At 47.9% G+C, this 22488-nt stretch overlaps 2 protein-coding genes across 2 annotated transcripts; both read right to left on the reverse strand.

Annotated features, from left to right (window-relative positions):
* Window positions 1-2913: 2913 nt before the first annotated feature.
* On the reverse strand, window positions 2914-7867 carry ARPC5 (actin related protein 2/3 complex subunit 5). The gene is made up of 4 exons (XM_027704509.1): window positions 7683-7867; window positions 6772-6844; window positions 4936-5112; window positions 2914-4135 (listed from the first exon to the last, which is right to left on the reverse strand). Exons 1-4 carry the CDS (start codon window positions 7823-7825, stop codon window positions 4073-4075), a joined length of 456 nt encoding a protein of 151 aa, XP_027560310.1. The 5' UTR covers window positions 7826-7867; the 3' UTR covers window positions 2914-4072.
* A 1728-nt stretch (window positions 7868-9595) lies between these two features.
* APOBEC4 (apolipoprotein B mRNA editing enzyme catalytic polypeptide like 4) lies at window positions 9596-13101 on the reverse strand. The gene is given in 2 exon segments (XM_027704486.1): window positions 9596-10670; window positions 12968-13101. Coding segments are annotated over 2 exon segments (1077 nt in total). The 5' UTR covers window positions 12970-13101.
* Window positions 13102-22488: the final 9387 nt, after the last annotated feature.

The raw sequence follows: 22488 nt of genomic DNA on the forward strand, positions 1-22488 counted from the left end.
TTCTCTTGTCTTGTCTTCTCTTGTCTTCTATTGTCTTTTCTTCTTTTCTTTTCTTTTCTTCTCTTTACTTTTCTCTTTTCTTTTCTTCTATTGTTTTTCTTCTCTTTTCTTTTCTTCACTTTTCTTCTCTCTTCTTTTCTTTTCTGCTTCTTTTATTTCTTCTCTTTTCTTTTCTTATCTTTTCTGGTCTTTTCTTTTGTCTTTTCTTTTCTTTTCTTCTGTGGTCCCACCTCCCTGCTCAGGCAGGGTCATCCCAGACCCCATGGCACAGGATGGTGTCCAGACAGTTCTGGACTATGTCCAGAGAGGGAGACTGGGCCCCCTCTGTGGTCTCTGTTGCCGTGCTGTGTCACTGGCCTAGGTAAGAAGTTGTCGGTCCTCAGTTTTTGTCTGTTGCCTGTCAACCTATTGTGCTGCTGTGTCCATGGTTTGTGGCCCACCCTCTGTTTGGATCTATGTCTAGAGCGATGTAGGCGCCCCTGTGAGCTGTCTGTTGTCTGAGCTGAGCAGGCCCAGGTCCCTGAAGGTTTCCTGCTAAGAGAGATTTTGGAGTGGCTGTATGTGTCCATGTAGTGGAGGCCCGTGTTGAGGGTCTGAATGGAATGAAAGAGGAGTGGGCAAGGTGTGAAAAGTGGGTGTGCGAAGGAGGTGTGTAAGGGCAGGAAGGAGGGCCAGAAGGCATCCGAGGCTGCTGCCCCTGAGTCTGTCCAGCATTGCAGCGCGGCAGGTCACCCGCCCGTAGCGGGTTGGGCCCTGGCCCTGGGGAGCTTCCCCCGGACACCTCAAGATGGCCCTGGTTCGGGGGGCTATATAAAGGCTCAGTTGTATTGTTCCTTTCAGGTCAGGGTGAGGCCGGCTGGCGCTTCCCAGTGTGCACTGTGGCGTATGCAAATCTCTGATCACCCATTGGTCAGGAGGCCAGTTGGTGGCGGGGCCCCGCCCGGCTCCGGACGGGGCCACGCCCCTCCCCGGAGGGGCTGTGCAGCCGGGCCTGAAACCTGCCGGGGCTGGCCTGGGGCCTTGGCACCCACTCGGGACAGGCTGGGGGGGTCCATGAGCAGCCTGGGATGGACTGGGGAAGTCCAAGCCCGATTTGCAACAGGCTGTGGGGGCGGGGGAGCCAAAACCTGCCTGTTCCAGATTGCTGAGGTTGTGGACCACTCAGGACAGCCTGTGGGGTCGGGACCCACCGATGGCAGACTGTGGGGCTGGTGCCCCGTGGTGCCAGGCTGGGGTCCATGCCCCATAGGCTGTGGGGCTGGAGCCCACTGGTGATGGGCTGTGGGGCCAAACCCTGCCCGTGCCAGCCCGTGGGGTCGGGTGCAGCCTGCCTCGGGCAGCCCCGGGGAGGGCAGGGGGGGAATGTGCGGGTGGCTTTAAAACTCCCCCAGACCCGCAGCCTCTGCAGCGCTGGGGCTGTTGACTTTCAATCAAAACAGAGTCTTGAGGTCGATGCAAACTCGGGGCACCTGCCTGGGTAGATACAGGTGCCCCCACCTGGCTCTCCCTCTTTCCAGGGTCGCTCGCCTCCAGGTTTGGCTCCCAGGACTGCAGAGCTGGGAGGGACGGGCTGAGCCCGGGATGCTGTGCTGGTGCGAGTCGGGCTGACTGCAAGACACAATTCCGGTGAGTTTCCTGAGGATGGGGCTCCTAGTTCTGGGATGCTTCCGCACTGTGGGTGCAGGGAGAGGGACCCCCACCCTGCTGTGTGTCTCACAGCCCCATGTGCTGCAGCCCTGCAGCCACAAACCTCTATGTCCCTCAGTCCCAGCTGCAGGATGCTTTGGGCAGCCCTTTGGAGGGGGCAGTGTGTTGCCTTTTGGCTTTGTACAGGCTTTTTGCAGCCCCCCAGACCTTTGAGCCGATTTAAAGAGGCTGTGAGCGTGTCAATCTCTCCTCTCGGGCTTTAAACCTCCTGCTTTTCCGAGACCGAACATGGTTTGTCCTGTTCCTCAGGCAGTCTCTATAGCCTTCCATGCCGTTTCCCAAAAACTGTTGTCAGTAGAGGCCTGTGAGGTGGGAAGATGTTCTTGTCCTCGTACCCTTTGACGGAATTCCCCGCTCTGATACCCTTTGATGGAATTCCCCCCTCTGAGGGAGGGACTGAGCACTCCCGCCTGAACTGGAGAATATAGAAACCGGGAGTTTCGGAACCTTTCCATCACTCGTGGGATCCAGAGGAAGACTGCAGACCACCACTCTCAACCAGACTGAGACCACCCCCCTCAACTGGACTGCAATCCCCACTTTTGACCAGACTGCAACAGCTCTCCCACCAGCAGGTTTTTCCCCTCTCCCTTTACTTTGGACTCGGGGGGGGGGGCCAAGGAACACCACTTTTGTTCATACCCCAGGGTGCCGGGTTCTACATGTTGGGTTTTGCGGGTTAAAACCGATTCTCTGTCTGTATAATTGTACTTATTGTATTATTTTAATAAATTGTTATTCTGACTTATAAATCTCTCTTTTGGGTTGAGTTCATTTCCCCTGCTGGTTAACTTTTAAACCAGCACACATCTAGAGGTGGCTGACCTGCTTTGGCACCAATTGCTTTGGAAAATATTTTTAACTTCTCTGAGAGTGAAGGTTTTAATTTTTTAAATAAGTACTGATTGGTGTCTTAACCAAATTTGGACAAGTGGAAGGAACCAGAGAAGCCAACCACAGACCCTGGGAGAGCTCTACAGATGGAGCCATGGCTGCATGGGCTCAGGGGAGGCTCCTGTACGTGTGTATGGGTGAAACCTGGACTTTCTGTGGCCTCTGCAGCAAGGCTGGGGTTTCCACTTGGTGTGCTCAGTGCTCTTGTGGTGGTAGGTAGGAAAAGCATCCTAGGAAGACAACTAGACAATCTCTGTTGTCCACCCTGGAGGAGGAGCCTGCTGAAACCTGAGGGTATGTCAGACATGGGAGTAAATATTCAGTGACGATTTATTGTCTGGTCTTTATTATTATTACAAAAAAAAAGCAGATATCAAAAAACAGCAAGGATTTCACAAGGTCCCCAACAGTTTTACAGAAATGAACTGCAGTAAAATAGTGAAAGTAAAATATGTATTTTTCAGTCCTGGCCCTAAACCTTCTACAGTGATCTGTGGCCTGGGATGCCCTGGGCTTTCCTAATTCTTTTTAAAATACTCCCCTTTATTTGGGAACCCAATTGGCCCACTAGCTAACATAATGAGGCACAATGCAACAGGAATGTGAGCTGTTTGGTATCCTTACAGACTCTACACATCCAGGTGCAAAGTATGGGATGGTGTGGATACCAGGATGTGTCTCTGCCTACCCCAAGCAGCCACTCAGTTGTGCTTGACAAAATCGAATCACTTTCCAGTTGCTGAAAGGTGATTTGTTGTGTAAAAGCTGCTTTTTCTTCTTCTCATCAGGATCTTTGCTCCCCAAAATAAAGAGTTCACTGGGCTGAGCTCCAGTGTAAATGGACCATCAACCTTTTAAGTTCCATCATCCAAACTGCATGATGGACAACTTCATCCCATTGTGACCTTCCCACTGCAGACCCAGCGTTGGACTGGTCACAAGAAACAGGGAAACTCAGCTCTCTGGAATGATATTTGGGCTTGGGAAGGAGCTTTTGCTTTCTGTCCTATTCATGGGTGTAGGTTCAGAGGTTGACCAAAGGCAACGTGGTCCAGTTACCTGTGTTAATAATAGCTGCCCCACTTCTCAAATACAGATTTTAGCTCAAAACACTGCTTGGCTAGAGAAAAGAATTAAGACATTGCCCTGCGTCCCTCAGCATTTGCTCAGAGAGTCATGTCCAAAACTGCCACGATTACACACAAATGCACATCACCCTAAACACCAAGTTGTTCACGTCACTGTACGAGTCACTGAAATGTCGGCCAGCATCAAATATTCCTGTTAGAAGTAAAATTGCACCTTCATAATTTTCCAGAACTTAACCACGAAAGAGATCACGACACACATTACTTGTCAGGTATGAAAGAAGCAGAGAGAAGGCAAGCTGAGAGACAAGGGCTGCCCCCGGGGCAGCCGTGGCGGCGGCTTGGTTGGGCTTTGCACCAGCAGTTCCCACTCGCTGCTGGATCTAAACCGTCTTCCTGGCAGTCAGAACGCGGACAATGGACCCAACTCCTCCAGCAGCCAGGGCCTGGGAGGGGAAACACAACAATTAACACCAGGCCAGGGGAGCTACAGGCTACCAGGACCTGAAGGAGCCAACAAGAAAGAGGGAGAGGGACTTTCTAAAAGAGCACGAAGTGACAGGACAAGGGGCAACGGCTTCACACTGACAGAGAGCGTTTTAGATCATTAGGACGAAATCCTTCCCTGTGAGGGTGGGGAGGCCCTGGCACAGGTTGCCCAGAGAAGCTGTGGCTGCCCCTGCATCCCTGGAAGTCTCCCAGGCCAGGTTTGACAGGGCTTGGAGCAACCTGGGCTAGTGGAAGGTGTCCCTGCACGTGGCAGAGGGTGGCACTGGATGGGCTTTAAGGCCCCTTCCAACCCAAACCAGCCTGGGATTCTATGAAATGACTCAGATCCCAACTATATTTCAAATGAGCATCTCCCTGCCCTCCACAAAACACCAGCACCCAGGGTGCCAGGGCAGGATAATCACACTCACTTTAAACACAGCTATTTAACTTAGATTAAGCTTTGATTTCTCTGCATAACCAAGCTGCAAATTTTGCTTCCATATGCTCGAATCACCAAATCCAACCATTTTGTTTGCCTCAGTGTAAGGGAAAACCAAATTTTAACTGTAAAATCTTTACCCAAGGAACCAGGGGAAGGCACAGGATGTAACTCAGCTGTGAGGTCGTGGGACCATACCCTCCTCGCAGCCTGAAATACGCCACTGGAGTTTCACCAGACAGGAAGGGGGCTCTTACCAGGCTCGGGGACCTGCCACCAGGGATAACCCAGCAGGAGCTCGCCCCATCCACGCACCTTCTCGTGCCACTGCAGCAGCACAGCACTGCTGTTGTCGGAGGGGCTCTCAAAGCCCTTGTAGATGTACTTCATGAGCAGGTCCACGCTGTTCTTGTCCAGTGACTGCACCGCCTTCTCGATATCGTTGGCTTTGAAGGAGATGAGGACCTTCAGCACAATGCTCTCAGCACGATCCTGTCAACAGGCAGGCACAGACACATCCATTCTCGTGTCAGATGCATCCAAATACTGCTCCTCTCTCAAAAAAGTGAATGAGAATGTTTTCCTCTTTAACAGTTCTGAATAGGACAGTGTGTGATGCTAACATGTAACAGACAAGGATAAACAGTGTAAAGAGTTTGCCCTGCTCTAGTTTTTCAGTCTCTCTGCTCATGTTTGCAATTCTTGGCTATAGTAATAAATAATGCAGCTATTTTAGACAATTATAACTAAATATTTTAATTAAATAATACTAAATGTTCATATCGAAGCTCAAGGTCTAGCAAGTTCCAAAGAATTATGACAATTAAGTGCTTGTCTGACCTGTCTTTCCACCAGAGCCTTTTCCATGCCTCTGTACTCTTTAATGTGACACAACTATTATATTCCATGGAAATGCCATGGCCAGCCTGGAAGAGGTGACTGCTGGAAACCACGTGTTTCCCAAACAGTCAGCTGCTGTCCCAGGCACACTGGCTGCAGACTGGCAGCATTAATATTGTGCATTAATAAGCATTTGCAAGTTGATCTGCATGTCATTTTGTGGAGGCCCAGGAATGTGTGTGGCATGCTCATGGTGGCACTTAGCCACGTAATCAGCAAAGAACAGCTCTTCTTCTCTTCCTGTTCATCCATCACTAACTGAAGATGAAAAAAAGGGTTTATTGGACTTTACACAAACACTTCAAGCAGCTTCCCCCTACATAAACTGTGGATGTCAGTGTTCTTGCCCAATTTAATATCCCATAACCACTTGGCTTAGCAAGACTTCTCACAGGAAGAACTGCAAGTAAAAATACAGAAGTTCTAAAGATCAACTAAAAATGAAAGCAGACATTAATATTCATTCACTCTGCCCTCTTCAATTCCACTACCAAGTGTGTTCTTAAATCCATCAATACAGGGCTAATGGAAACAAGTCATTAATGTCAGGGCCATCTGTAACAGCTGGTTCTCAGAGCCCTGTGAAATCCCTCAGGAATAGGTTGGGGCTAAAGGGAAAAAACTCTGCATGGAGGTGTGCCTGTGGACAGGGAGAACTGACTCTGCAGGCACTCACTACCTGGGCAGTGCCACATCTTATCAGCCCATTCCTCCCACCACTGCAATCATGAGCCATTCAGGGTTATTCTGGGGACACTCAGAACTGCACACACCCACTCTCTGTCACAGGGGGAGGGCCGGCCTTTTCTGAGGTTTTAACAGCTTCACTGTGATTGGATGTGACAAGCACCAATTCTTCCTTTTTTGTAGGCTCACTGCTAATGGTTTCATTTGTCAGAGGTGACAACTGCAACTCTGGTTCCCGGATCACTCAGCACCAACTACATCCGTGTGCTGCCGTGTCCGGGTCACACACAGGCACCTGGTGGCACCTGGGCACACAAAACACAACCAACACAGGTAGGAGAACACACCACACCTCATCCAGCACCAAGTTAAAGTTACCGTGACAGATGACACTTGAGCTACAGTACTTCCAACAAGATTAAAACACTAGTGGTCATGGATGTTTCAATATCAGGGAATACCCTAAAACCTGCTTCCTCAAAGTACACCTGGCGGGACAGGGGCAACAGAGACAGGAAAGGATTTTTAGGGAGTAACCCATGACTGAGTTAGTTACTATTTCACCTTCACTGCCTGGTTCTTTGTGTTGATGGGAGGGTTCTTCAGAGCCGCCTGCAGGGCAGCCATCATGTTCCCTGTGCCAGATGGTTAAGGACCAGACACCAAATGCATGGAAATCAAGTACCAAGTACTAGGACAGCTATACTTGTAGCTGGCCTCTGCATGACTGAAAACGCTCCAAGCTCAGTGGATGCAATGATTCCCTCACCAGCTAGCACAGATTACAGCCTAAGGCAGCAATTTTTAGGCCACTTAAGACAGGAGGAGCACCAACAAGCAGCTGTACAGCTCCAGGACTGGAGAATAGCTCCTAGGCCCTTCGGTGAATGAGGATACAAGTAAAGGAAATCATTCTCCATCGCTTCTGCAATTTGCAGCCCCGGAGAACAGGCCTCAGCCGGGCACACCCACCTGCAGCAGCCGCTGGGACGGAACCGAGCCCAGCTGGGACAGAACCAAGCCCAGCCGGGACAGAACCGAGCCCAGCCGGGACAGAACCGAGCCCAGCCGGGACAGAACCGAGCCCAGCCGGGACAGAACCGAGACCAGCCGGGACAGAACCGAGACCAGCCGGGCATGGTGGGAGCGGGCAGAGGGAGCGACCCCCGTTCTCCCTCCAGCCGTGAGAGTTCCCCGTGACAGCGCAGCCCGGGGGCACCGCTGCGGAGAGGGGGGAAGCGGGGCTGCCTCCCTCCTCCCCCTGCAGCCCCTTCCCCTCCCTCCACCAGACCCTTCCCCTGCCAGCCTCCTTCCCTGCCCACTACAAGCCCCTTTCCCTTCAGCCCTTCCTCCTTTCAGCCCCTGCGGCTTCTCCCCGCTCAGTTCCTTCCCTCCCTCCCCGCTCGCCCATGTTCCCGTACAAGGCCGCCCGGCCGCGCCCGCTCCCCCCCGCCCGCCGCTTCCCGCCAGGATATTGCCGCAGGCACGAGTCCACCTCGCCCTCGTCGGGCCCCGCTTGCCCGTCGCCCCCGTCCTCCTCATCCACGAACTTGTTCTCGTCGTACTCGTCCACATCCACCCGGCGGAACCGCGCCGAGGACACCGTGTGCTTCGCCATCGCCGCGCCCGCCCCGCGCAGCCGCCGCCCCGCCCCGGACCCGCGCCCTCACGGGCTCCGCGCCGGCGCAGCGGGACAGCGGGGCAGGGCACCGGGACACAGCGGGGATAGCGGGGCACGGCCCCGGGATACTGTGAGGACAGAGGGGGGATGGCACCGGGATAGTGCCGGGACACCGGGACAGTGCCGAGATACCGCGGGGACGGGGGGGACGGACCCCCGTGTCGTAGAATCACGCAGTGGTTTGGGTTGGAAGGGACCTTAAAGCCCATCCAGTCCCACCCCCTGCCATGGGCAGGGACACCTTCCACTAGCCCAGGTTGCTCCAAGCCCCGTCCAACCTGGCCTTGGACACTTCCAGGGATGGGGCAGCCACAGCTTCTCTGGGCAACCTGTGCCAGAGTCTCAGCACCCCCACAGGGGATAATTTCTTCCTAATATCTAATCTAAACCTACTCTCTTTCAGTTTGAACTCATTCCCCCTTGTCCTGTCACTCAGGCCCTTGTAAATAGTCCCTCTCCATCCTTCCTGTAAGTTCACTTCAGGCCCTGGAAGGCCACAATCAGGTCACCCCAAAGCTTCTCCTCCAGGCTGAACAATCCCAGTTCTCTCAGCCTTTCCTCCCAGCAGAGCTGCTCCATCCTCTGATCATCTTGGTGCCTCCTCTGGACTCTCTCCAGCAGCTCCATGTCCTTGCTGTGCTGTTCCCCAGGGCTGGAGCAGCTCTGCAGGGGGGTCTCACCTGAGAGGGGCAGAGGGGCAGAATCCCCCCCTGCCCTGCTGCCCACGCTGGGGGATCAGCCCAGGGCATGGGGGGGATTCTGGGTCCCCACACCCATGGCTGGGTTATGTCCAGCCTCTCCCCCACCAGCACCCTCAGGGCCTTCTCCCCAGGGCTGCTCTGCATCTGTTCATCCCCAGCCTGGATTGATCCCGGGAGTTGCCACAACCCAGGTGCAGCACCAGCAATTGTTCCTGTTAAACTGCATGAGATTCCCATGCTCCCACTTCCCAAGCCTGTCTGGGTCTCTCTGTCCACCACCCCTTGCCCCATTCTCTAAGACCTTTAGTGTATTAACAAAGATATTGAATCACAGAGACAAAACACTGCTCTAAAGTGTAGAATTATTTTTTTAAAGTTACACTTGGACTGTGCAGGTAATTATTACCCTATTACTAATTTGGAAATTACACAGCTTTGTGAGGGTCCTCTTAATGGAAGGCAGCAGCCCTAGAAATGAATATATACACACATATATATGCATATATAACCCCCCCTATTATTAAGGGAACAGCTTGTGGGAAAATTTATTCCTGCATCAGCTCTACCTGCAGGACCACCTTGTTGATGGAGGAGGAATTTAGGATGTGTCATGTGTTCCACCAAAGCTGCCTCAGCTGGGAAGCTGCAATCCAGCTGTAAATGAGGTTGTAGCTTGGGGACTGTAGCTGACATTTTTCTGGTAGAAATTGGCTTAAAGGCAATAAATTAATTGCAGGAGGTAATTAAAATGTCGCAGAATCAGAGAGTTTGGGTTGAAAGGACCTTAAAGGTCATCTGGTTCCAACCCCCTGCTGTGGGCAGGGAACACGGAGGTTTGGGGTTTACTACTCTGGATTTATGTTTGAAAGGTAGAGGATTAAAACAAAAGTATGTTCACAATCAGTTATTTGAGACCCACAATTATACTGTAGGTAAGAGGGGACTTTCGTGGTGCTTTTTGCCATCTGTGATCTAAGTTTCACACCCAAAAGTGGAGGGATGTGTGTCATCCTCGGAAGAGGTGCGTGCCACGGGAAAACATGTCAGAATGAGGAGTTCCACTGAGTCATTCCTTTGGCATTTTTAAATGCCTTACAATATTTATGGGTCTGAGGTATAGCTGTTTCCTCTGAGAGGGCAGAAACACACTTGGGAAAAGCACACGGCTTGGAGACATTGGAGGGAGCAGAGTGCCTTTCATGGCTGGGAAAGGCTGTCTGGAGGCCGGGCTGGGAGTGGGAAAGGCCTTTAAATTCCGCTGTACAGCCAGGTTCCCCTCCATTCCCTGGGCAAAGGCTTCCCTAAAATACGGTTTCACTCCTGTTAAGTTAATTTGATGTGGGTTTTGTCGACCTGCTGAGGCTCCTGATGGCAGCACTCGGTGAGGAGGGGTCGCCCCTGTGATGCCACACACGAAGTGGCGAAGCAGGTACTGCTGTGCCCCCTCTGGCAGCCTCTGCAGGGTCACCCGGGGCCAGAGGCTGCGGAGGCTCCGCAGAGCCCCGGCATTCCCCACGGCACGGGGAGAACCGCTCCCGGCGTGACAGAGCTGGGAGAAATAGATGCAGAGCGTGATGTGTGGGTGTCTCAGCAGGAAGTTGTACATTTTCCTTAAGCAGCAGTGCTGAGCCTCGTCGCAGGGAGAGAGGCTCGAGTAGAGGGTGATGCACCTGATGCTTTCACAGGCGGCCGTGGCTGCGTCCAGGTACCCGCCCGCCTCGAACAGCACAGCCTCGGGGTGCTTGGCTCGGGCAGTGCAGGTTGTGGCGTGGCCTTTCTGCAGGACTCTGCCTGAGAAGCTCCTCAGTTCGTAGAAGAGAAGGTGCCTGTTTTGGGGAGTCGCTGTGGGCCCGTGTGGGGAGCCAAAGAGCCCGTGAAATTCTGTGTATGGCACTCTGGCTTCTTCCCCCGTGCGGATGTGGAAGGGACACTTGGCACAGGCATGGCACTGTCTCTGCCACCAGCGGGGCTTTACCACAGTGCCCTGGTTTGTCAGAAACTCTTGGAAAATGGTTTTCTCTCCTGCGTTCATGTTCTGCTGAAAAATCTCCCTGTTTATGTCAGCTACGCAGCTGACAGTCCTGAGTGAAAAAGGAAAGTGATATTTTAATTCAACCCTTCGATTTGTTTGGTACTTAAAACTACAAAAATAATAGGGCACAATCTCTTCAAAAAGCTACTGAGACTTGTAGCAGCATATGGAAACTTGCTTGGTGACACACAGAACAAAAATCTCACAGCCAGGGAGCATTCTTAGTTTTCACAAACCAGTGTTTTTGCTAGAAACATGAGCAAAAAACATTTCTCTGGCTTCAGCCCTCTGACCCTAGACAGGAGAATCTGTGTAATAGAAACAACCACGCTTTTCAGGATTGAATACAGGTGATTCTGTGATTCAATCTGGCAAAAGAAACATGCAAACATGAGAAAAAAAAAATTAAAAAACGGTATAATTACCATCTCAGCAGCTCCAGCTCAGGATAATAGGAAATATTGATCTGATTCCCTTCAGTGGAATTTTAGGTTTTCACTTTAGGGCTCTTGCAAGCTTTCTCTGCAAATTCCATGGTGCATAAGAAGGAGGTTCCTCTTGCCTGGCTCCTCGGTCTGGGCAGTTCGGCTGCAGAAGGATCTTTCCCAGAGCAGGAACTTGACCCCAGTTGTTCCAAGGCAGGCAAGTTCCTTTAGGTGTTTCCAGGTGCCAGGTGCTGGGAGACAGGAACACAAACAGGATTTGCTCTTGCAGGGCCAGGCACCAGTGGGAGTTGAGATGCTGTTCTGTGCCTGTTAATACTTTTCCCACCTCTGGAGTTTTAATAACTCACTTGGTTCTTTGGTGCCATTTGATACGAGGTTTTATAGCTGAAATCTGGGTGTTCTGATAAATGTCCTACTGAGTTTCTTTCCAAATGATTTCTCTGTGTATCTGCCTGCTGTGCCAGCTGGGCAGAAAGCTCCTGTTGTAATTCTGCAACAGGTTGCCCCTCCTTTAGGAAGTTTGTAACCCCCCCACCGGGGGGGTTAGTCACGCTCTGCATGGGCGGGGTGCCAGATGAGGGAAAACACAAGTTTTGTGTGGATGAACAGCTTTTGGCTCAAGCAGAAAATTATTTATTTGTCTTCACTGCTGCTCTCATTGAGCCCCTTGTCACCCCTGGATCTGGTTTAATTCTGTTGCTGCTTCTCTGAGTACATACAACTTTTCCATCTGTATGTTTTATCCCAGCTTGCTTCTGCATTCCACCTCGATTTGCCATCTATCACTGCTTCATTTTCATCTTAAATTCCTGACTTGATTAATTAGCTTTGTTTTCCACTCCTGACTCTACACTCACTTCCATGTATTTTCCTGTGCTGGAGTTCCTTCCTGATCCAGGCCATTGTGCTGTTCTCATTCAGATTACTCCTAAAGATTGGCTTCCTGACATCAGGAATGTTCCATTTGTCATTTCTGATGTTTCTGTACGGTTTTGATGTTCACTTGTGCTCTATTCTGGGCAGTGCAGCGTCACCCTGGCAGTGCTGGGCCTCAGGAAAGGGAAAATGCCTTTGCTCCCTGACACGGAGGAGAGCAGGTCTGGAGAAGAAACTGTTTTTCTTTGGAGTGGGATGTCAGGAGAGGCATCACCACTTGCAGGTTGCAAGTACAAAGGCAGTTGAAAAAGCTGCAAATCTGGGGCGAAGTTCCGATTCCCTCTGCTGGTGTTTCTGCAGAGCTGGGATGGCCACATGATGGCAATGTCGCGCCTCGGCGATGTGTCCCGTTCCCTGCTGGAAGGGGCCGATGGCTTGAGCTCTGTTTCAGTGTTGCTAAAGGTTTTCCACCAGAGGCACCGGAAATTTTCTCTCTCCCCCTAAAACCCGCCTTTTTTGTTTTGTTTTGTTTTGTTTGTTTGGTGGTTTGCGCTGATCAAAACCCATCAAATTTTCAGTCTCCTCAATTAATAGTGCCACATCCTTACAGGCTGGGAGTCAAATCCCAAGCTACCCAGTTGGATGGATTAATTGGAAGAGTGTTCCAAGTGTGTTTCTGTGTGTACAGCATCAGCCTTTGGCCCCTTTGCCAGTGTTGTCCCTCCCCAGGAGCCACCATCCTGATACAGATCATGGCTGATGGATCACTGGGAACTCAAAACGTGGGTTAACAGCTTCACATCCCCTGTACAATTATGTTTAAAATTATAATTATATCCCTGCCTATCCCAACTATACTTGGAGGGGACCTGGACATAATTATAACTTTAGGGAATTTTTTCACTTATTACTAAAATGCAGCCCTCTCTGGGGCAGAGGGCAGGAGGTGTTGATTAGTGCCCCACGACAAGGTACAAACATTCACAGGATGCTTTATCCAGTGAAAACCACAGGGAAAACTTACATGGTCAGTCCATAATGACTCAGGTTGGAAGGGAGCCAGGATCCAAGCCAGGTATGTTCTGCTCCTAGGGAAAAAAAACACCATAATGATCAGGGCTGGGATTTAAAAAAAAAAAAAAATCCAAATATTAGCTAAAACCTGGTATCTCTCCAGACTAAGAAGCACACAGAAATTCTGATCCATCCCAACGTGTCCAGTCTGGACCTGACTTTACTGATTTCAGTGGGGGATATTGGGATTTCTGAAGACGTCTTTTGGAAATGAAGTTGTGTGCATTGATTAGGCAAAAGCTGATGCATGATTATATGGAATGATTCTATTCCCCAAGCTAAACCATGATCTGGTTCCACAGCCTGGTCCAAGTGTCCTCTGTGTGTGTGAGGGGCTCTGGCGCTTCCCTCGATACGCTGCACTGAGGACAAGGACGGGTCCTTTGTTTTGCCTCTGAAATGTGTTGAAATTCTGTTGCATTTCTTAGTACAGCCTGGTGCAAAATAATCTCTGTTGGAAGCATTTTACAGATGACTTCATTCAGTAAGGAGTTTATCTGAGTTCAAAGTCCAGAGCAGTCACATGGTCCCTTAACAGCCAGAGACTTGATGTTCCTGCGCAGCCCCGAGATTTTAAAAATAAGGAATAAAGGACGCGAAGGAAGAAGCAGCATCTGTCCACAGCTCCTCAGAACCACATCCAGACAACTTAAACCCAAGCTGTTGTGGCATAACCTGCCTCCACACTCCACGGTCTCCAGCTCATGGGACAGAGTGTGGGATATCTCGTGCCACAGGAGCTCTGGCTCCCAGCTCTGGAGTGGAGCCCTGGTGCTCTGCATTCTGCCACCAGGCCGTAAAGATTAGCCAGGATTTAGGTCCTGAGCTGGGAACGTTTCCTGATCAAGCTCCTGTTAAAGTCAGACCTTCACAAAACCGTTCCACCAAACTTTCCTTACCTGGCTTGTCCAGTCTCAAAGTGATTGGAATTATCACGTTGCTTCCTGAGATTTTTCCAGAGCTCCATTATCTTCTTTGTTTCCCTTTATGCCTAAAAAAAAGTATTTTTCCCTTTTCTGTCTATTAAAGATAGAATTGAAAACGACAGAGCAGCAAACAGTCTGTAAGGGGAATGACAAATAAGGACATTTAAATGCCACAGGCAGGGTAACCAGGTTAAATTTTAGGACAGCAAAAATCTTAGGGAAAAATTAGAGAAATAACCCAGCATTTTGATTATTTTAAAAAAATTCCCATTCTACTGAGTGTGGTCACACTAGAGATGCTAGGTGGAGAATTTCTTCCATATTAATTATAAAGTGTTGTCAGGATGCTTTGTTTGTCAAACAATTGGACAGATTTCCTCTTGCCCTAAGAAAGAGCCAAGGAACTTGCCAAGAGCCTGTGTTTGTAGATAGAAAACATAAAAGACCAAAATGAAAGTTTAGAGATGGAAAGAGACCTTATGTATATATATTGCATATAACATATATATAGTGTGTTTTACACATATATATCAAATAAATTATATATATATATATATAAATATTCTGCTTCATCTTCTTCCCATTTAAAGTGAAGATGATTCTTGGGACTCAAAGCGACATATTTAATTCTTAGAAAATATCAGCTCAGGAAATAATTTAAGATTCAGGGTCAAATGATTCATGAGCACACAGATTTGCTTCCATGAAGATCAGCGGAGCTGGGATGGTTTCCAGAATCACAGGGCCAGGGAAAATTTTACCAGTTGCTGGCATAAGTGTTATGAGACAGGCAGAAATGTTCCTTTTAATTTTGGTATGAACTGTGAGCCACACACATGTAGAATATTGCACCAATGTTCAATCCAAGTCTGAGCTCGTTTCCACTTGTCTCTTTTTGAGGCCTTCTTTAGGAATGAATGGAGTTGTGCTGGCAGAAAACCCGTTGGAGTTGTGACTCCACTCTGTTCACGGGGTAAACCAGGCAAATCCTAATTAGTAGTGCAGTAATTACACCTATCACCCCCTCCTTCCGAAGTAGCTGCCTGGTGATTCCAATCAAACTGACAAACGCTGGCTGTATGTCAAGGAAAAAGAGGAGGCAGAATTTGGTGTTCTTTGGGAACAGATGCCAGGGATGCTTTAACTGTGGGCTGTGAGCCTGGGCACCCCAAACAACTCATATTTCTCCATTTAGGTGCCCTGTGTTCTTTTACCACGCAGGGATGAGCATTGGCTAAATAACACAATTTAAGATTTGCTGCTCTGAACCCAATTATCAGCCTTGCCTGACTTCCCTGGAGATTTAACTCCTGAGTCTCTTCCAGAACTCAGCTATGATCTCAGATGCTTTGTATTTTGGGATTTAAGCGTAAGGAAGTTAGCAAGTAGTATACGGATTTTCAAATTAAAGCCCAAGGAGCAGTCTGAGCATAGCAGGACTTCTTGGCTGTAATCCTTGGATTAAGCACTGGCTTTCCTTGCACTTGTAAATAGACATTGTGTTTCTCAGGAAAAAAAGTAATGTCCATCAAAATAATCTTGAAGCCTGGGGAGATACAGTGATAGCTGCATTGTTAGGATTGCATGTGGAAAGAGATTTACAGTAAATTTCTTGGTGTTCAGATTAAACTGGACAATATCCTTATGTGTCTGGATGGCAGCTGCTAGGACTGCAGCCACGGAACTGTCCAACCCCATCTGGCAACTCTTCCCTCCCCACAACAAGGATGACATAACTACAGGACTTAAAAATGTAAAATGCTTAAATAAAAGTAGAAATAAAAACTTAGTCATGTTTGCACTGCTGCTTGACACAGAGCTTTTCCACGGCTTTGGTGGCGTTCGGATCAGGTTGTTAATGAGTCCTGTGTTGTCGTCAGAGAGCTGGAAATAACATCTCACCAGATCTTACCAAACCTTATCACAGGCATCGTGCACTTCTTTGCCAGTGATTCCCTTTTGGTTTCAGCCCCTCTTTCTTTTTGTAAGGATTTGTTCCTAGGCCGCCAGGCCTGAATGGAGAATGGGAAGTCACTCCAGCTGTTTTCCTCGTGTTGGCACTCTGTGCTGAACAGGAATTGCTGAGCAAAGAACATAATTTCCCCAGAGATGTTTGCTGGGGTAGCACAAAGACAGTCTGGATTTTTTTTTTTTTAATTAGAAGTTCCTGCCAAATACTATCATCAAGGGTTGGGGGAGGAAGGGAGGCAGGGAGGGAAAGAAATACATGAAGTCTGGAATCCACTTGGAAGAGCAAGAAACCTGCCTGGGAAAGCAAGAGCAGTGTTTTTCTCTACAGAACTCTTACTTTTTAACATATAACAGCTTATACAGAAAAGAGGACTAGGACTTTTTTTTTCCTTTCCCTCTTCCATGAATCTTGGTTCTGACTGTTGCTTCTCCAACAAAGTTGGAGGGATTGTGCAACTTTGCACTTGGTTTTGGACTAGCCAGTGGAACAAAAAATAAGCAGAATTCCTTCTCTTAAGTGAGTGCCAAATTACCAAGTGCCATCATTCCACATTGTGGTGATAAATGCACGGCTAGTCATGGCTTGCAGTGAGCTTAAATTCTCTATTTTTTCCTTAAAAAAAGATATAGGGCTGTGGCTTCCTTGCTTTCGTTTTGCTTTACAAAAGAAAGGTTAAAGAAACAAGCTGTAAAGAATAATTAAGATGTATTTGGGGGAAGAGGAAGATAAAGAGCCATTTGACTTCTTGCTTGCAGGTTTAATTCAGGATAAATCTGTAGTGACAGAAATATACTGGGACCTGATGCTATCTGGTGCTGGAAGGGGAATGCATTGGGTGCTTTATTCCAGTCCTCAGTGCACTGGTGACCACTTTATTTGTACTTTTGTATTATTTTGCATTATTTGACACTTTCTGGTGTTCTTGCTGGCAGCATTACTAAAGTGTTATTGCCTTGCAGTCTGAATAGGCCTCCCTAGTAAGGTGATTTCAGGTAAGAACTGATTTGTGGATGAAAGATGGAATGTTTTAGCTCATTGTTTTGAGGATGCTGCTAAATCCCTGTAATGCAGAAGGCAGCTGTGGCCACACCAAGAGTGACCAACTGCCTGTGTAGTGTGTATATATGTCCTGACAGTTCAGTTGTGGACAAGTATGGAATAACTTTTTACAGGAAATTTTCCTCCATGGATCCTCTCAGTGTTCAGCTTATAACCCCAAGTGAAAGAATTTAATAGTCCTTTGACTTTCTGGGGTGTGCTTTAGTACAACTGCATAATTATTAATTATCTGCTCTAGGTTCTGATTTCCAATCCAGCTCATCTCCCCGAGCACAGTAACATATGGCACAATTAACATGCTGTTTATAACACGCCCTTGAAAAGAGGATCTGCCATCCTGGTTGTTGGTGTGTTTCCAGCTGATCTCCAGAGAACAAAACAGTTGCTTCTGCGCCAACTTTTGTTACAACTTCGTGTAACTTTGTTCAACTTTGGCCAATTTTGAAATTCTTGGTTTTTACTGAGGAAATCTGCAAGTGAAAATGTGGAAATACGTCTTTAGTAATGTCATCCTGATACAGTGGATGGGGTTTGAGTTTGCCGTGTCCGTTGCCAATAGTCTAGGTGACAGATGTGAATTTTTTCTAAAATTTTCCACTCTGTTACCACCAATACAGGAGGATTTCCCCTTCACAGCCTTTGGTTTACGTTTTTTATTTTGCTTTTTGGGTTTTGTGTAATTCCTCGGTGAAGATCATCTGGAGGAGAACTGGGGGAACTGTCAAAACACAGGGTGTTTCCTGGCATTGTCTAGAGCATTGCGGGTTTTCCACCTCCTTCCTGTCTTTTGTTTCTGGGTTGATAATGTTGTCTTTAAATAACCTCAAATAAAAATATTTAAGCCCGTAGCCTCGGCGTCTCAGGTGCAGATTTATGGGCAGCCCAGGGCATTCCACAGGCAGCAAGACCTTTTCTGTCCTGGCACCTTTTCTCTGGGAGGAATCTTCATTTTGGGGGGCAGAATAGAAATTTCAGCACTAGGCTGAAGATTCCTCCCAGACAAAAGATACAAAAGGGGCCAGCACAGAAAGATCTTCTGTCCATAGAGTGCCCTGGGCTGCCCATAAATCTGCACCTGAGAGCCTGAGAATATGAGATTTCTTTCCTGGGGAAAAGGGCTGTCTTTTGCTTTCAGGAGCCCAGCGTGGAAACTTTGGCATTCTGTCTCTCAAAAGTGAATAAAAATTAAAAAAAGAAAATGAAACTAAAACTAAAACTAATAATAACAAAATAAAATCAAATTAAAACAAAACAAAATAAAATAAAATAGAAGCATTCTGTGGGGCAGAACGCGGCAGTCGTTCCTCTCCAGGGCAGGGAGGGAATGTTTTGAGGGCCCACATGCAGCTGCTCCAGATTATTGGAGTTAACAAGGAAAAACACTCATTTCCTGACCCACCTATTATCATTTGGGTCTTGGAAGGCACCTGGGAGCCTCCTTTAGTGGCTCCTAGGTGGAGCCGTGGCTATTAAAGGGGTAGGTGGGGACACCCTGGGCATTTGCTTCTGGCAGCAGCCACCGATTTCCTGATGGGAGTCCTGGAAATAGAGCCGAGCAACAGAATTGCCTGGTCGGTGTCCCGATGTCTCTGATCTAACGCTGTGCTGCCCCCAAGTCACCTCGCTCTGACTGAAACTGTCTCTGAATGTGCTGGAAGTACAACTTGGAGAGGAGCAGAAAAAGCATCTGGGGAGCTTCATCTTCCACGCTTTAGGGATGTCCACTTTCTGAACTACACAGATCAGATTCCCACAGAAACCTGCTGGGCCGTGGCCTTGGGGTGGGAGTGTCAGAAAAGTGGCATTTTCAGTGCAACCATAGTTATTTTCCTTGGAGCTCTCAAGATTGGAAGACAATAGTGTCCACGGGCCCCTTGCAAACCATGGGGCAGGATAAACGGTGTAATTATGTGTCTTTTCCTGCTCTCTGCACTCTGTTCCTTACTTGTCCACTCCTGATCGCCTCCCTTTCCATGGAAAGGGTTCATTCTCTCCGCTAGAGATGAGCCCCAGTGTTCCCCTCTCCGCTCCCTGCCCGTTCCCGTTCCCCGGGGAGCGAGCGCCGTCCCTGCCCCGCCGGGCGGACACGGCGGGAGCGGCCCCGCATCCCTGTCCCGGCTCCCTGCGCATCCAGAGGCGGGTTGGGAAGGGAGCCCCCGGTCCCACCGGGGCAGCTTCACATTCCTACCTCCCTGCCAGAGGGGCCCCGCTGCTCCCCCGGCCGGCACAGAGCCTGGGACATCAGGGGCAGGGCTAAGGCTCGCTGGAGCTGTGGGTACCAGCGCACCTCAGCACCGCCCGGGTTCCGAGGCTGTGAATTAAAAATCGTCAATTCTGCTTGCTGGAGCCTCCCCCAGCTCTGCATTTCTTCTCTCCAGAGCACAGCTGGACTCTGCGAGCCCTGGAGACCTCGGGGAGTCCCCTGCTCCGTACAGCCTGGTGGCCCCTGCTCTGGTCTTTCCACGGACTGGGGGTCACCCAGGTGGTCTTTACCAGCATGAAATGTAAATTACATCACGGTCCAAGGCATTAGGGTGAGACTTGATGATCTCGGAGATCTTTTCCAACCCTGCTGATTCTATGATTCATTCACAGCAGGATTGGACACTGCTGGCTGAGGTGAGCAGTCCATGAAAGTCAGACCAGTGACAGTCCAGGGGGGCATTTTAAGTTGGATACTTGCAGATTTTATTGTCTAGAAACTCCATTCTTTTCAGCATCTCTTGCACAAATGTTTCCCTGTAGTAAGAGATCAATTTTTCATCAGTACAAAAGCACGGTGCCTGCCTGTGTCCAGGGGGGGAAAAGCCTCACTGCTTTGGTGTTGTGGTGGTCATTGTCATCATTGTTGTCATCATCCACATCAGCAGCAGCGGCGGCAACATGAACATCATTGTCATCATCATTTACGTTTACCTCAAAGAAGGAAAAAGAGATCAGAGCAAGAGAAAAATAGTTATCACCATGGTCACCACATGGTGATGACTGGGGAAGAAAGAGAAAGCACTATGCTGCTCTGAATGAGAAAGTCTCAGTGCTGCATTTTGACTGATTGGGAGGATGGGGATATGGGCTTTAGAAAGCTCAGTCTGCAATAGGTGGAAGACAAGAGTCATAATATCATCAGGGAAAATGTTAGAGCTTACTTATGCTGGTAAAAGCATTTTGCCTCCCCTACTAAAATAGGTCCCTTCCAGAACATGTTTAGCACTCCATAGTGAATGTAACAATGCCTTGGGTCATGAGTGGCTGGTGCTGCATCTGAGGAACATGACTGAGCATCCTCCTTATCTGTGTCGTGATTATCTTATTCAACTGTGTTTCACAAGAGAGAGAGAGAAACATAATGGACATTAAAAGTAAATGTACTGCTGTCTGCATTTCAAAACTGCCTTTGCCTTGTTTTTAAACAGTTATGAATTTTCTTCTCCAAGGGTGGATCTTGCTGGAGAGATTTTAGATGGTGAAAGAGCAACTCCTCTGAGGAAGATTCAAGGAAGCTGAAGAAGGCAAGTCACTGGTGTACAGATTGTTATATGTGACTACAGAATATTTTAGAGATGGAGGAGGTAAAACCAGTCAAACAGAAAAATAACTCAACCCCCCCAAGCCCCAGCCTCCCCAAACCTGGACTTTATTGCACTGCACTCAGAAGATATCCTTTCTAATTTAGAGATTCCTGTGTTCAAGGCTGTCGTAGTTAGTAAAGCCCTGAAATTTTAATTGTTTGAGGCATATGCATGATAAAAAAAACATTAAGTGGTTGCAGAGGGACCAGTATATCTGTTGCTAAAGTTAATTGTTACATCTTTGTTTACAATTCTCTTGTTCATGGCTCCTCCCTGCAAATCTAAACAGTGCTCAAAAGAAAGCTCAAAAAAAAAGAGTTCTGTAGCAGGGCTATAAAATCTTTGTAGGATTTGGTGAAATCAGATAGGATGAATGTAGCATTAAAGGAAACAAGAGACCTATAGATAAGCTGAATTGTTGCTTCCCTTTTAACCCAAGGAAGAGGAGAAAAAAACCATGATAACTCTGGTTTTACTGTTGCTTGAGTGCTGGAAAAAAGGTAGGGTTAGCAGAAAGCTTCCAGGAATTTGTTTTAGATCTGTCTGAGAAGTCTGTTTGTGGTGTGCAACCATCTTCAGCCTCCAGAAGATCTCTCTTATATGACTGGCATTCAGTAGGCTTTCTTAAAACAGCATCTAGGAACTTCTGAGCGTCTTGAAATATGTCCCACAAGAAAGGGGGAACGTGGTTTTAAAATTTAAAATGGATCATTTAGAATAAAAAATCCAAATAAGATAAATTATTATGCTAATACAAGGATTCGTGATCAATTTATACCTATTACTTTGATCTTAGAGGTGAAGAAAATTTGAGTACTGGGATTTGTTCTAGGAACAGCATTTAAATTCAAACTCTTCATTTATTCTTTCTGGAAACTAAGTATGCATGAAGGGAATGAGTCAAACTTAAGACATGCCATCTGATTATAACCCAATGGGTGGGAGGGACAAAGTCCTTGGGCTTTGAACTAGTTAGATATAAATACAGAGCTTGCTGGCAAAGGTCTGCTCAGAGGAGCAGGAGGCCCAGATAGAGTGGGGAGTACTCCCACTATCCTAAATAATGGAGACTCCAATACAATTATTAAGCCCAGAGTCCTCTGGGGAGTGCTTGGATTAAAGCAGAGTGATACAGGCTTCTGGGGAGGAGATATTTCTTTTTTTTAAGAGGAAAAATGAAAAATACTCTAGTGCCAGAATTAAGGAGATGAAAATCCTCACAGCCAACAGAGATTTATCCTGTTTAAGCATACTGTAACAGGGCCATAAAAGTGCAGTGTATCTGTAACCAAGGCAAAATGAAACAGGGCAGAAGGGAAAAAGCAATGTTTGTAAATGGGAAGTTTTGAGAGCTCATTTAATCAAACAGTTAAATTTCTTGTTCTGGAAGCTGAAGCTTGCTAGAAAAGAACAGGAACCATGGCAAGTAACTTGGGAATGAGAGGGAGGATTGAGTACCAACTAGCCAATGATATAAGTAACAAGTCTGTCAATGTACTGAAAGTAAGAAGCTTCTTATGGAGAATCAACCTATTTATGGAGACAAGAGAGCAAGTAGGGAAACCCAGAATTTTTTGTGCTGAATCAACCCAATACGTGTTTGTGCCACGGTCAATTTAATTATTAAACCTTACTTAGGTGCAAAAACAGAGATCTAAATCACAGTGAAGGCAATCTTCTGAGTGACACTTGAATATGAGAGCCATTTGATTTATATGTGACATGAAGATTTTGGTATGAAGATGAAATTGGTCTGTTCTCTTCTGGCACTGCTGTTTGTGTCACTGTTCTTGTAGGGATATAAAGCTTGCTGGATATATTAGCCTTCTCTTTTCACTCTTTCATAACTTTTTGTTGGAGAAGGAAGTAATAATTTTTATTAGTTCTGCGTAGGCACCAAGGTTGGTTTTGATCCCATGACAATGGAATTGATGTCAGGAGAATT

This window comes from Neopelma chrysocephalum, unplaced genomic scaffold, assembly GCF_003984885.1.
Source record: "Neopelma chrysocephalum unplaced genomic scaffold, ASM398488v2 Primary Assembly neopelma1_281, whole genome shotgun sequence".
NCBI classification, from domain to species: Eukaryota; Metazoa; Chordata; class Aves; order Passeriformes; family Pipridae; genus Neopelma; species Neopelma chrysocephalum.